Source organism: Xenopus tropicalis, chromosome 1 (assembly GCF_000004195.4).
Source record: "Xenopus tropicalis strain Nigerian chromosome 1, UCB_Xtro_10.0, whole genome shotgun sequence".
Classification (NCBI taxonomy): Eukaryota; Metazoa; Chordata; class Amphibia; order Anura; family Pipidae; genus Xenopus; species Xenopus tropicalis.
In genome coordinates, this window is record NC_030677.2 from 166459368 (window position 1) to 166471385 (window position 12018).

A 12018-nucleotide genomic window follows, 5' to 3' on the forward strand; every position below is an offset into this window, starting at 1 on the left:
GGCTCCAGTCCTTAAGAAGGATATTAATGAGCTGGAGAGAGTACAGAGACAACTAAACTGGTAAAGGGGATGGAGGAGTTAGACTATGAGGTTAGACTGTCAAGGTTGCAGTTGTTTTCTCTGGAAAAAAGGAGCTTGCGAGGGGACATGATTACTCTGTACAAGTACATTAGAGTGGTTATAGACAGAGAGGGGATGTTATTTTTCCCCATAAAAATGACCAGCACACCAGAGGCCCCCCTTTAGATTAGAGGAATGGAACTTTCATTTGTAACAGTGTAAGTGGTTTATCGCAGTGAGGTCGGGGAATGTCCTTCCTAATGATGTTGTCATGGCAGATTCTGTTAATGCCTTTAAGAGGGGCCTGGATGAGTTCTTGAACAAGCATAGTGTCCAAGGCTATTGTGATATTAAAATCTACAGTTAGTATTGATGTTGGTATATATAGTTTATGTATGTGAGTGTATAGATAGGTCAGTATAGGTTTGTGTGTGCTGGGTGTACTTGGAAGGGTTGAACTTGCTGGACTCTGGTGTTTTTTCAACCCTATGTAACTATACAAGAAAGAGCAAACAATAGGGCCCCTTCTAAGATCAATATTTCAGTGCCAGTTATAAGTCTGTTAATAAACCTATAATACTGCACAAACATTTCTTTATATAATACTCCATAGTATGCAGCAGTCACAAACTGCACCTCTGGGTAGTAGATTGTCTCTGATCACTGTTTTCTTGATCCATTTAATCTATAAACATTAGAGAATTCACCCCTTTAAATTTAAAACCGATATGAACAAAAACAAAAATCAAATGTTCTGGGGTTTTTTTGGTTTATTTTGTGCTTACATCTGGTAGAAAAAGTTGATGAAAGTGCTTAGTCTGCTATAGCTAATACTATATTTTAAGGCATTTTAAAAGGGAACTAAGTTTTTTGTTTCTTTCTCATAAATGTCTGGAATGGGTCCAACAGGTGAGTCAATAATGGTAATAGTATTCTTCCCAAACAAGGTCATTTCATAGCTCATGAGTTGTTTCCAAAAGCCTAAATTGGGCCGGATGATAGGTCTGCACATTTTCACCCGAGCATGTGCTGCTAGAAGGGATAGACTATGGTATTTCATCAGGTAGGCAAGGCACAGTGTAGGTGACCTACTGATACCTGCTACACAGTGGAGCAGTGTGCTTCCGCCACTAACCTTTATATTGTGGATTTTGTCTGCTATGTCATCAAAATACTGTAAAAGGCAAGTGTCAGGAGTGTCTGGTACAGGAATGTGCACATATTCGAGTTCAGGAGATTCATTTTTATCAATTTCTAGAGAGACATTTATAACGCAAGTGATACAATGTGTGGCAAGTAAAGTTCGATTTCTGGCTGCCTTTGCACTCGCAAGGTACAGACCTTCACTTATACTGTTCAGTCCAGAAAGGAAGGATCTCTTGCTGCTAGATAAACTGCATGGTCCCTCTTCCATGTCATATCTGGAACATTTGTTTACATGCACAAATATCTGAAAATGGAAAAAAATAGTCATATGAACATTATATCTCTCCTTGAAACCTAAATACAAGTACAGGTATGAGACTTGTTATCCAGAATGCACCACACACACTCCCTTGTACAATGGCACTGCATGCTCATACAATGGATGCTTTCACTGCATTCTCTGGCAAAGCAAACAATAGAACTGGGTAACTTAGCACTGTAGATATGCCCAGCCCACTGCATACTCAAACACTGGGTGTTAGCACTGCAAACTCAGTGTACTGCATACTTAGACACTGGCTGATAACACAGCATACTCATACAATGTATGCCCTCACTGAGTTCTTTGGCATGACACACTGGAACTTGATAAGTCAGCACCACATACATGGCCAGTTCACTGCATACACTGGTTGCTGGCACTACACACATAAACTGGACAGTACATACTCTAGCACTGAATGCGAGTTTTCTGCACACGGACACTGGGTGTTGGCAATAAATTCAGTACACACTGAAACTGGATATAATTTGGCACTGCACACTGATTCCATGCACACTTATGCTGTGGAGTACACTCTGGAGTGTGGTGGTACACTTACTTTAGACACTGAAGGCGGTCTCGCCTTACTCTGGCAGTGTATACTCTCAACATTTTCTGGCACCCATATTCATACACTGGATACTCCCACTGCATTTCCTTGAACTGCACACAATAGAGCTGGATTAACTGTCACTGCATGCCCACTTTGCCAATCTATACATACTCAGTGCACTGCATACAATCAAATTGATAGTGGATGCTCACCCTGCATAGTGCACACTGGATGCATGCTCCTGACACACTTTGGCACGGCATACATTGGCACTGCATGCTTGCACTGCATAACTTCCACTGCATGCATGCACTGGATAATCTGGCCCTGAATGCTTGCACTGAACTTCACACTAATTGAACTGCAATAATCTGTCACTGCAATGGTTGCACTAGTACTGCATACTCACATCAGAAACTCAGGCATTGGAAGTGTGCAGTGAATATTGCATACTGTATATTTTTACCAATGCATACATTGCATCATCTACCTATAAATATTGCATACCCCAGCACTACTTACTCTCACTGGGCACTCAAACAGCATACTCTAGCACTGCATATATGGTGTGCTGCGTCCTCAGACATTGCACACCCAATAACATATACTCAATGCAGTTCACTGCATACTCTGGCAACAGCACACTTCATGTGTTGTATATTCGGACTTGTTACCCTTGTTTTTCATGCTTTGACACTAGATACATGGTGTACTACATATTCAGTGCAGTGCACTGCACAGTCTTGCACTGCAGTGCCACACACCTAGTGCCCTGCATACCTAGATACATCATCTGCTATGGCTGTATGCAGAAGATAAACTATAACCTTTTTCACCCTAAAATGTTTAGGATGTTAAAGTATATACCTGCGCTTCTGTGAGGGGTACTCCAATTCATCTGTGTTTGTTTTTAGTTATCTTAAATATGTTTTAGTTAGTTTTATAGCTAGAAATGCAGTGGGTATTGACATCTCAGGCACATTATATACAGTGAAATGCAGTCTATATTTACAAAACCAGCACATTATATGCAGTGGGTACTGATGCCAAATATTCAGGCCCTCGCACTATAACACTGGTACTGAAACACAACATTACAGCTATGCCAAACACTGACAAAAGAAAAAAAAAATGCAAAAAAAATATAAAAGCACAATTAGCTTTTTCAGGGGGAAAGGGTGCTTACAATAGTATAGATGCCAAGTGTCAAAAACCTATTTCATTTCAGTTAGTTCAGCCTTTAGAACAGGGGTCCAGTTCATGGTCCCTCAGACTGTTGGGGGGCCGGACTAAAGTCCTCCCCCCCCCGTGTCCTTCTACTATGGCCTGCTCCCCGCTGCTTTGTTCTGCATCCTCTGGCTCCCCCCTGTGTCCTCGCTTTAGATCATAGTGGGGGCTGGGTAAATTCCAATGGGGGGGTGGGCCATAGTTTGAGGATGCCTGCTTTAGAAAATATATATTATAGTACCCGTGGGAGTGGGATGAAATTTGCAGCAAAAGTTCAGAGTTGGTGAGGATCTTAGGTAAAGTTTTCAGTCTCTAGATCATATATGTCAAACACAAGGCACGGGGGCCAAATCCAGCCCACCTGGCTGTTTTATGTGGCCCTTGGTGAGTGTGTCTGACCATCCAGCCTGATCAATTTCCATTTTCCTCACATAGTAACTAAGACTAAGGGGTATATTTATCATGCTGTGTAAAAAGTGGAGTGAAGCATTACCAGTAATGTTGCCCAAGGCAACCAAGAGTAATCAGATTTCAACAGTATCAAAGCATCTATTGGCTGCTATGAGCCACATCACCGGTAATGTCTTACTCCACTTTTTACACATTGTGATAAATATACCCCTTAGTATCTTACTAAGAATATTAATAAAAAATTTGGCCCGCGACTTAGCCTGTGTTTTAGATTTTGGCCCCCTTATGTGATTGAGTTTGACACCCCTACTCTAGATCCTTCTTATAAGTCTTCAATTCTGCAGTGCCTTCAGTTTCTAATATCTATCCAGCCCTGCCTACATCTGTGTCTTGATCGGTCAATCACCCACTCCGTTTAGAAGAAGGGAGGTTCTGTTTAAATATTCGGAGGGATTTTATACTGTGAGAGCTGTGAAGTTGTGGAATTTTCTTTTTGAATCAGTTGTGCTGGCTGACACATTATATTGCTTCAAGAAGGTGCTGGATGGCTTTTTAGCAAGTGAGGGAATACAGGGTTATGGGAGATAGCTCTTAGTACAAGTTCATCCAGGGACTGGTCCAATCTTGGAGCCAGGAAGGATTTTTTCCCCCTCTGCAGCAAATTAGAGAGGCTTCAGATGGGTTTTTTTGCCTTTCTCTGGGTCAACTAGCAGTTAGGTTATATATAGGCATTATGGTTGAACTTGATGGACGCATGTCTTTTTTTCAACCTATGTTACTATGTAATTTTACTGTCTGTCAAGAGAGCTGTGCTTTGATTGGAGAAGAAGAAAGATCCAATCAGAGCACAGCTGATTACAACAGAACCAGAGCTTGCAAGAAGATTTTCCCGATGTTAAAGGTTCCAGAGCAGTGCAGAAACAGAGAAGTTAGCCTTATTGAAAATCTGCCTATGAAACAATACATATGTAAAACACATCTCCATCTAAATCAACAACTTTTATAAATATATATCTTAATAGTAGTATGTTTTACTGAACAATCCTAAATAGAAAATTGCCGTTTAAAGAACTAAAGCTGGCCATACACGGGCAGATCCGCTCGCTTGGCGATGTCGCCAAGCGAGCGGATCTTTACCCGATATCCCCACCTACGGGTGGGGATATCGGGTAACATGTAGGCGAATTTGATTGAATTCTAACAGCAGCAATGGGGCAGTTGGTTCACGGACCGCATCAACGAGCCGATATGGTCCCCGATCCGACTGAATTTTCTAACCTGGCCGATCGATATCTGGCCAATTTCAGGCCAGATATCGGTCGGCCAGGCCCCTCGTTTCTGCCCCTACAGGGGCCGATAAGCTGCCGAGTCAGTCCAAGGGATCGATATCTGCAGCTTCTATCGGCCCGTGTATGGGGGCCTTAAGAGCCACCCCTAAGATTGTACTATTCACAGTGCACACAAACAAACCAAGGACACACATACATGCTAGGCCACATCAGCCAATAATGGAAAAAGCTCTGGCTTTTACTCTCACACTTCTTCCTGTTACAGTTGCATTATTTCCTGTCAGGTGATGCTGAGGGAGCACACAGCCCATCACAAAACATAAGGGAGAAGATGTAAAAAGGCAATATTTACTATATAAAACATAATACATTTATACTGCTTATCTAGCAACTGTTAACCTAATATGCCATCCCATCAAAACTGACACGATAACCTATTTTAAAATCAATCTCTAGAGTATTAAGGCAAGACACTATTCTCAATGGCCTCATAAGTACATGGCACTGGCACAGAAATACGTCAGTAGCTCGCACAGAGGCGGATATCAGGAGCACAGCATACTTGAAAAGACAGTTTGTGAAGTGACTACTTTACCTGCCCACGTTTAAGCTGAAGGGCGCACAGGACCCGCCACTGCCTATAAACGCTAATAAAATAGTCTATACTAGGACCTTTTCTCTTACGTCTAAAGTCCGCGCCTCGTCATGTGACCTGCACAGCGTCCCACGACGCTAACTTCTATCACGTGGTGCGTGTTTGTTTTGAAGCTGGAGCTGTCAGAATCACGTGGATGAATGGGCGTGTCCTGTCATCTTGCCACACCCCTTCAATGTTGGTCTATGGGGAGAGCAGGCGCTCCTGGTTCGGGCGGGCTAGTGTCCCTACTGTCCGCTGTGCCTTGTCTTTCGTGTCCGCAACATTGTACGGCACGTCCCGGGGCTGCAGTCATGAGCAGCTCCAGCGCTGTCACCCCTGGGACTCCAGCTTCCCCCGGGCAGGACACCTACAAAGGTTGGCTATTTAAATGGACCAACTACCTAAAGGGTTATCAGAGGCGCTGGTTTGTGTTAAGCAACGGGCTGCTTTCCTATTACAGGTGAGTGATTCTTTGGCACCGTAGTACCAATGTCCTGTGGGGTATTACTGTGTGAAATGGCAAGGATCACTGATGCTGAACAACTGACGATGCTTCCATATACGGGGTTAATAGGGCAGGTACATTTGCACTGCAAATACAAAGGGGCGCTGATAGTGCGTGTGGATGAGGGGATTATTGGGGGACAGGGGTGGGCGCAGGTGTTGCAGGTGAGAGAGCATTCTGTGCCTGGAAGGGAACAGGGAAGGTGACTGAATCTGTAGGGGATAGGGGGCGGAGCTCGGTATAGTTGCAGAGATGCTTATGGAGTTGGGCGTCTGGAGGATCCCATGGTTACACTTCAAATATTCTCAGACGTTGTGAAGAGTTACAGGCTTTATTTTTCTTTTTAGTTTCTCTGGGTCTTCCGTGCTAAGGAGCGGATTCTGGATTGTATTAATGTAATAATAATAAATGTATACACACGCTAACAAAGCACCACACTCTCAGGATTTGCACTACAACAATAAAGACTTTTGTTTGGAATGGGCTAGTATCGCCCTTCAACAAATGTTATGCAATATTTTTACTGACCTTCATTGGACATATACAGTTGGTGAGATCTGCACTTCCCAGGATATAAAAACTTGAAAACATTGCAAGGACCAGTGTTTGGTGTTGACCACCAAATGAAACAATAAAAATAGTTATATTTATACATCCCGTCAAGGGCAGATCTTTCTTCTTTTTGTATACTTATTGATATATGGGCTGCACCCAGGCTCAGTGATCCAAGTTATACCTGAAGGCCTGTATCTACTTGTATTTTGTGGGTAAATTCAAATCTGCTATATATTGTTTTCTTTGCAGGCTAAGTAGCTATTAAAGAGCAACAATTTAATTCATTCGATTATATTTATATTATTATAATTTTGAGCCAGGGTATTTTTGATCACAAACAAATTTTAAGTCTAGGAATAACATTTTCTACTCAAGATTCATTAAAGAACTAATACTGTATCAGATTTTAAATAACAGGGCCAATTACAGGTTAAAAAATGTCACTTTACAGCTCAGCTAAAGGAACAGTACCACCGAAAATGAAAGAGCTTTGAAGTAATTAAAATATAATGTACTTTTGCCCTGCACTGGTAAAAGTTGTGTGTTTGCCACAGAAACATTGATATAGTTTATATAACTAAGCTGCTGTGTAGCCAAGGGGGCAGCCATTCAAGCTGGTAAAAAGGAGAAAAGGCACAGGTTACATAGCAGATAACAGATAAGCTCTGTAGAATACAGTAGTATACAATCTTATCTGCCAAGTGGCCTGTGCCTTTTCTCCTTTAAATGGCTGCCCCCGTGGCTACACAGTAGATTTGTTTATATAAACTATAGTAGTCTTTCTGAGGCAAACACACCAGTTTCACCATTGCAGGGCATTAGTACATTATACTGTAGTTACTTTTATACTTTGTTTTTTGATGTTACTGTTCCTTTAAGTCAAGGAATGCTGATATTTGCAGTTTAACGTTAGATGAAAAGTTGCAATATGTGGGCTAAGAGCTCTCTAATTACACTTAAGGCATATTCTTACTGGTGCTACAAGTAGAATAGCACTGAAGGTTATGGGGTGCTGACAGTGCAGTGTACCGGATCAAAGTAAAATAGCACTGAAGGTTATGGGGTGCTGACAGTGCAGTGTATCGGATCATGATCAAATTTAGGGTCACTTCTAATAAATGCAAGTTACTGAGCTCTGCTGATTGCAGACTGATTGCACTTAAATGTATTACAAATCAGCAAAGCCCTACTATTTGAGTTTTCTAAAAAAAGTCCCAAATCTTCACATGATTTGGTAATAAAACTAACAGAAATTAAACCCTTTTTTTATAACTGTTATAACATTGTCTTTGCATGCAATTTATAATTTTGCCTTAAAGGGGTTGTCCACCTTTGAGTTAACTTGTAGTATGATGTAGAGAGTAATATGCAATTTGCAATTGGTCTTTATTTTTTATTATTTGTAGTTTTTTAATTATTTCAGGTTTTGTTCAGCAGCATTCCAGCTTGAAGTTTCAGATGCTATTTGGTTGCTAGGATCCAAATTACCTTAGCAACCAGGGTGTGGTTTGAATGAAAGACTAATATATGAATAGGAGAGGACCTGAATAGAAAAATAAGCTGTACAGAGTAACAATAACAATAAAATTGTAGCCTCACAGAGCAATAGTTTTTTAGCTGCTGGGGTCAGTGACCCCCATTTGAAAGCTACAAAGAGATAGAAGTAGAAGGCAAATAATTCAGAAACTATGAAAAACAAATAATAAAGACTAATTAAAAAGTTTTTTTTAGAATTAACCATTCTATAACATAATAAAAATTAAGGTGAACCTTTCCATTTGCTCGAGGCGGTACCACGAGAAATGTGTCAAGCTCAAACACATGAGTCTGCTATTGGGATTTTACTCTGATATGCCTATCTAACAACGTATGCTTGTGAGTAGCCAATGTTGTTTTAACTTTTTATTGTAATAAATGGTGTTACACTATTGTATCCCTTCTCTTTTTCCACTTATTTGAAGAGGAGTCCATTTGATCCCACAGTATTTGGTTTGATGACTGATTGATGTTTGGCATTGTTACAGTTGGGTCTGATAAGCGAGCATTCTTACCAAACTACGTGGGTGTTGGGTACCACCTGCAGTTTGCAGGGCTGTGGAGTCGGAGTCGAGGAGTCGGAGGCAATTTTGGGTACCTGGAGTCGGAGTCGGCAAAAAATGAACTGACTCCGACTCCTACTAAATTTTAATGGGAATAAAAAAAAAAAATAAAGCAAGTTTAAATGTCCCAATTCATAATTAATTACTTCTCTGCTATAAGAATAAAGCCCAATGCACGCAGTGCATAAACAAACACGTTGAGTGACCATGAAGCATGCTTTTCATTGACTGTATGAATGTATAAAATACATTAGCATATTAAAAACAGAGGAGTCGGAGTCGGAAGTATCAGAAACTGAGGAGTCGGAGTCGGAGAATTTATCTACCGACTCCACAGCCCTGGCAGTTTGTACTTCAATATTGATTATGCAATACGCCAGGGGTTTATTTTTTATAGAAACGATCTGCACTATTGTTTGTATTATTATTTTGTTTTATTTTGTATGTGCTTCCACCATATTTCACATAAACATTAAAGGTGAGCCACCCCTTAAAACATCCTTTAATATTACCTATCTGATCCCTTATGTTCCTCTATGAGGAGGCTGCCATATTTGTGTAGCAGAAGTTTGTTAGCATTAGAAGCTATAACTGACAGGCTGAGAAGGGACAGTCAGGTTGGCAAAACAGTCAGGTTTAGGAACTTAAGGTAACAATTACTTACCTAAAGGCCATGTTGATAGTTTTTCCGTTTACCTTTTAGTGCACATCCATGTTTTGAAGAGTAGTTTTTCATTGTCGATATCACTTTAAGTAAAAACTGTGCTGAGCATTCATTGGTGGGAACACTGAGACGTCTGATACAAGGACATAGATATACTGCGACAGAGCAAGCTATATTAGTAAGAGAGCTGGTTAATGCCAGCTTGATACCAGGTAAAGCAACTGTACAACTACTGATAAAATCACATTTATAAGGTACAAAAAGAGTAAAAAGATCAGTTTACATGAACATAGGAAAGTGCAGTAAAGGATCAGAATACAATTCAGTGAAGTTTGAGACTGTAGCATTATACCCTAGGGCACAAATATAATTATTTATGAGCATTTATACTTTATATGAGGATCCAGTGTTTCTTACATCTGCTGTTTCAGATATATAATTGTATTTCTGCGGCTATCTTAGGGGCTGATTTACTTACCCACGAACGGGTCGAATGGAGTCCGATTGCGTTTTTTTCGTAATGATCGGTACTTTGCGATTTTTTCGTATGTTTTGCGATTTTTTCGGATTCTTTACGAATTTTTCGGATCCAATACGATTTTTGCGTAAAAACGCGAGTTTTCCTATCCATTACGAAAGTTGCGTAAAAAGTTGCGCATTTTGCGTAGCGTTAAAACTTACGCGAAAAGTTGCGCATTTTTCGTAGCGTTAAGTTTTAACGCTACGAAAAATGCGCAACTTTTCGCGTAAGTTTTAACGCTACGCAAAATGCGCAACTTTTTACGCAACTTTCGTAATGGATACGAAAAACTCGCGTTTTTACGCAAAAATCGTATTGGTAACGAAAAATTCGTACAGAATACGAAAAAATCGCAAAACATACGAAAAAGTCGCAAAATGTTCGTTTTCAAGTCGGAACTTTTCCAATTCGGGTCGGATTCGTGGGTTAGTAAATCAGCCCCTTAGTGTCAGAGCAATTTTTTTCAAACAAGATTGTTAGCAGCAGTTTTTTTTAAATTGTAAGTTATTTTGTGTGTATGTTGGATGATGCAGAGAGTGTTATTTTAAGACCATTTACAGGTAAATATGTTTTTATTCCTTGAGGATTTAAGTCTGAATAGAAACATAATTGATACAACTTTAAAATAGAAATAAAGTCAAGCCTCAGACTGTTAGGATCAATGACCCCAGAAACGCTGGCTAAAAAGACATATTTAATATTAATAATACTAATAAGACCAGTAGGGCATTGCCCCAGAATTTCACTGTCTACATCATACTAAGGGGCACATTTATAAACCACGAACGCCTGAAAAGCGTCCGAATGTGTTTTTTTTGTAATGATCGGTATTTTGCGAATTGTCACAAATTTTTCGAGCGCTTAATACGAAAAAGTCGCGACAATTCGCAAAAGTCGTAATGGCTATGCAAAAGTCGTGACAATTCACGAACGTCATAATGGCTATGAAAAAGTCGCGACAATTCACGAACGCCATAATGACTATGAAAAAGTTGCGACAATTCACGAAATTTATAATGGCAATGAGAAAGTCGCGACAATTCGCGCAAGTCGTAACGGTTACAAAAAAGTCGCGACAATTTACGAAAAAGTCGTAACGGCGATGAAAAAATCACAAAAAAATACGAAAAAGTCGCAAAATGTTCGTTTTCCAATCCGAATTTTTCTCATTCAGATTCGGATTCGTGGATTGGTAAATCAGCCCCTAAGAGTCTTTTTTAAGGTGAAGTCATTTAAGTCTGTTTTTATCTTCGAAGACAGAATTACATTTTATACCAAATAAATCATTAGATTTATTTGGTATAAAATGTAATTATGTCTCCAGAATTGTATTTGTTCAGACATTTGCAGTTATACCACACCTCTGGCTAGTGCTGGGCGGTATACCGGTATATACCGAACACCGTTTTTTTTTTTTAAAAAATGATAAAAATTTTTAACTTACCGGCATACCGGTGTGGGCGCCTCCTGGCAATTTTTCTTACTATTTCCGGGTTGTGCGCGCTGACGTTACGTGCGCGCTGACGTCACGCGCGCAACCCGGAAATAGTAAGAAAAATTGCCAGGAGGCTCTGTGAGCTGTCGGGGGTGCCTGCGGCTGCCTGGCCAGTAAGTTATATTTATGTGAAGGGGATGGGGGGGTGTTTGGGGTTGGATGGGGGGGTGTTTGGGGTTGGGGGGGGGTGTTTGGGGTGGTCACCTAATCATGCATTGGGAAAAAAAAATACCGTCAAATACCGTGATACCGATATAATAAAAAAAATACCGTGATATAAATTTTTGGTCATACCGCCCAGCACTACCTCTGGCACAGTAAAGAAAAGTACTTTTCAGGTTGTATGGCATTTAGTGAAAATGTATTTTTGTGAGGCCTTTCAATGCTGGCTGTAAATGTTATGCTGCATACCTAGAATACAATGGAGCTTTGCACAGTAGCTACAGGCGCACAATAGATCAACCAAACACAATGCAGAAGTTGGCAGCACACATCTGCTGATCTACACATAAAGGCAATTTGTTAAATTGTTGAT

At 40.4% G+C, this 12018-nt stretch overlaps 2 protein-coding genes across 8 annotated transcripts in view; one reads left to right on the top strand and one right to left on the bottom strand.

Moving 5' to 3' along the window:
* osbp2 (oxysterol binding protein 2) overlaps positions 1-12018 on the top strand; it is a 125591-nt gene that overhangs the window by 12012 nt on the left and 101561 nt on the right. Inside the window, exon 1 of one of the 6 annotated variants that reach the window (XM_002931706.5) lies at positions 5709-6105. The exons of the other annotated variants lie outside the window; for them this stretch is intronic. Coding sequence (XP_002931752.2) covers positions 5804-6105 — 302 coding nt within the window. The 5' untranslated portion in view covers positions 5709-5803. Of the gene's footprint in view, positions 1-5708; positions 6106-12018 lie in introns of those variants that run through there. 6 annotated transcript variants of the gene reach the window in all.
* Positions 813-5698, bottom strand: dusp18 (dual specificity phosphatase 18). Of its 2 annotated transcripts, none has more exons than XM_002931705.5 (2): positions 5604-5698; positions 813-1510 (listed from the first exon to the last, which is right to left on the bottom strand). In XM_002931705.5, exon 2 carries the CDS (start codon positions 1472-1474, stop codon positions 911-913), a length of 564 nt encoding a protein of 187 aa, XP_002931751.1. In that variant the 5' UTR covers positions 1475-1510; positions 5604-5698; the 3' UTR covers positions 813-910. The 2 variants fall into 2 exon arrangements, with proteins under 2 accessions (XP_002931751.1, XP_017946129.1); XM_018090640.2 differs by lacking the exon at positions 5604-5698 and adding an exon at positions 2088-3355.

Coding starts and splice junctions, on each gene's coding strand:
- dusp18 (XM_002931705.5), bottom strand. CDS start 1,474: ATGGAAGAGGGACCATGCAGTTTATCTAGCAGCAAGAGATCCTTCCTT.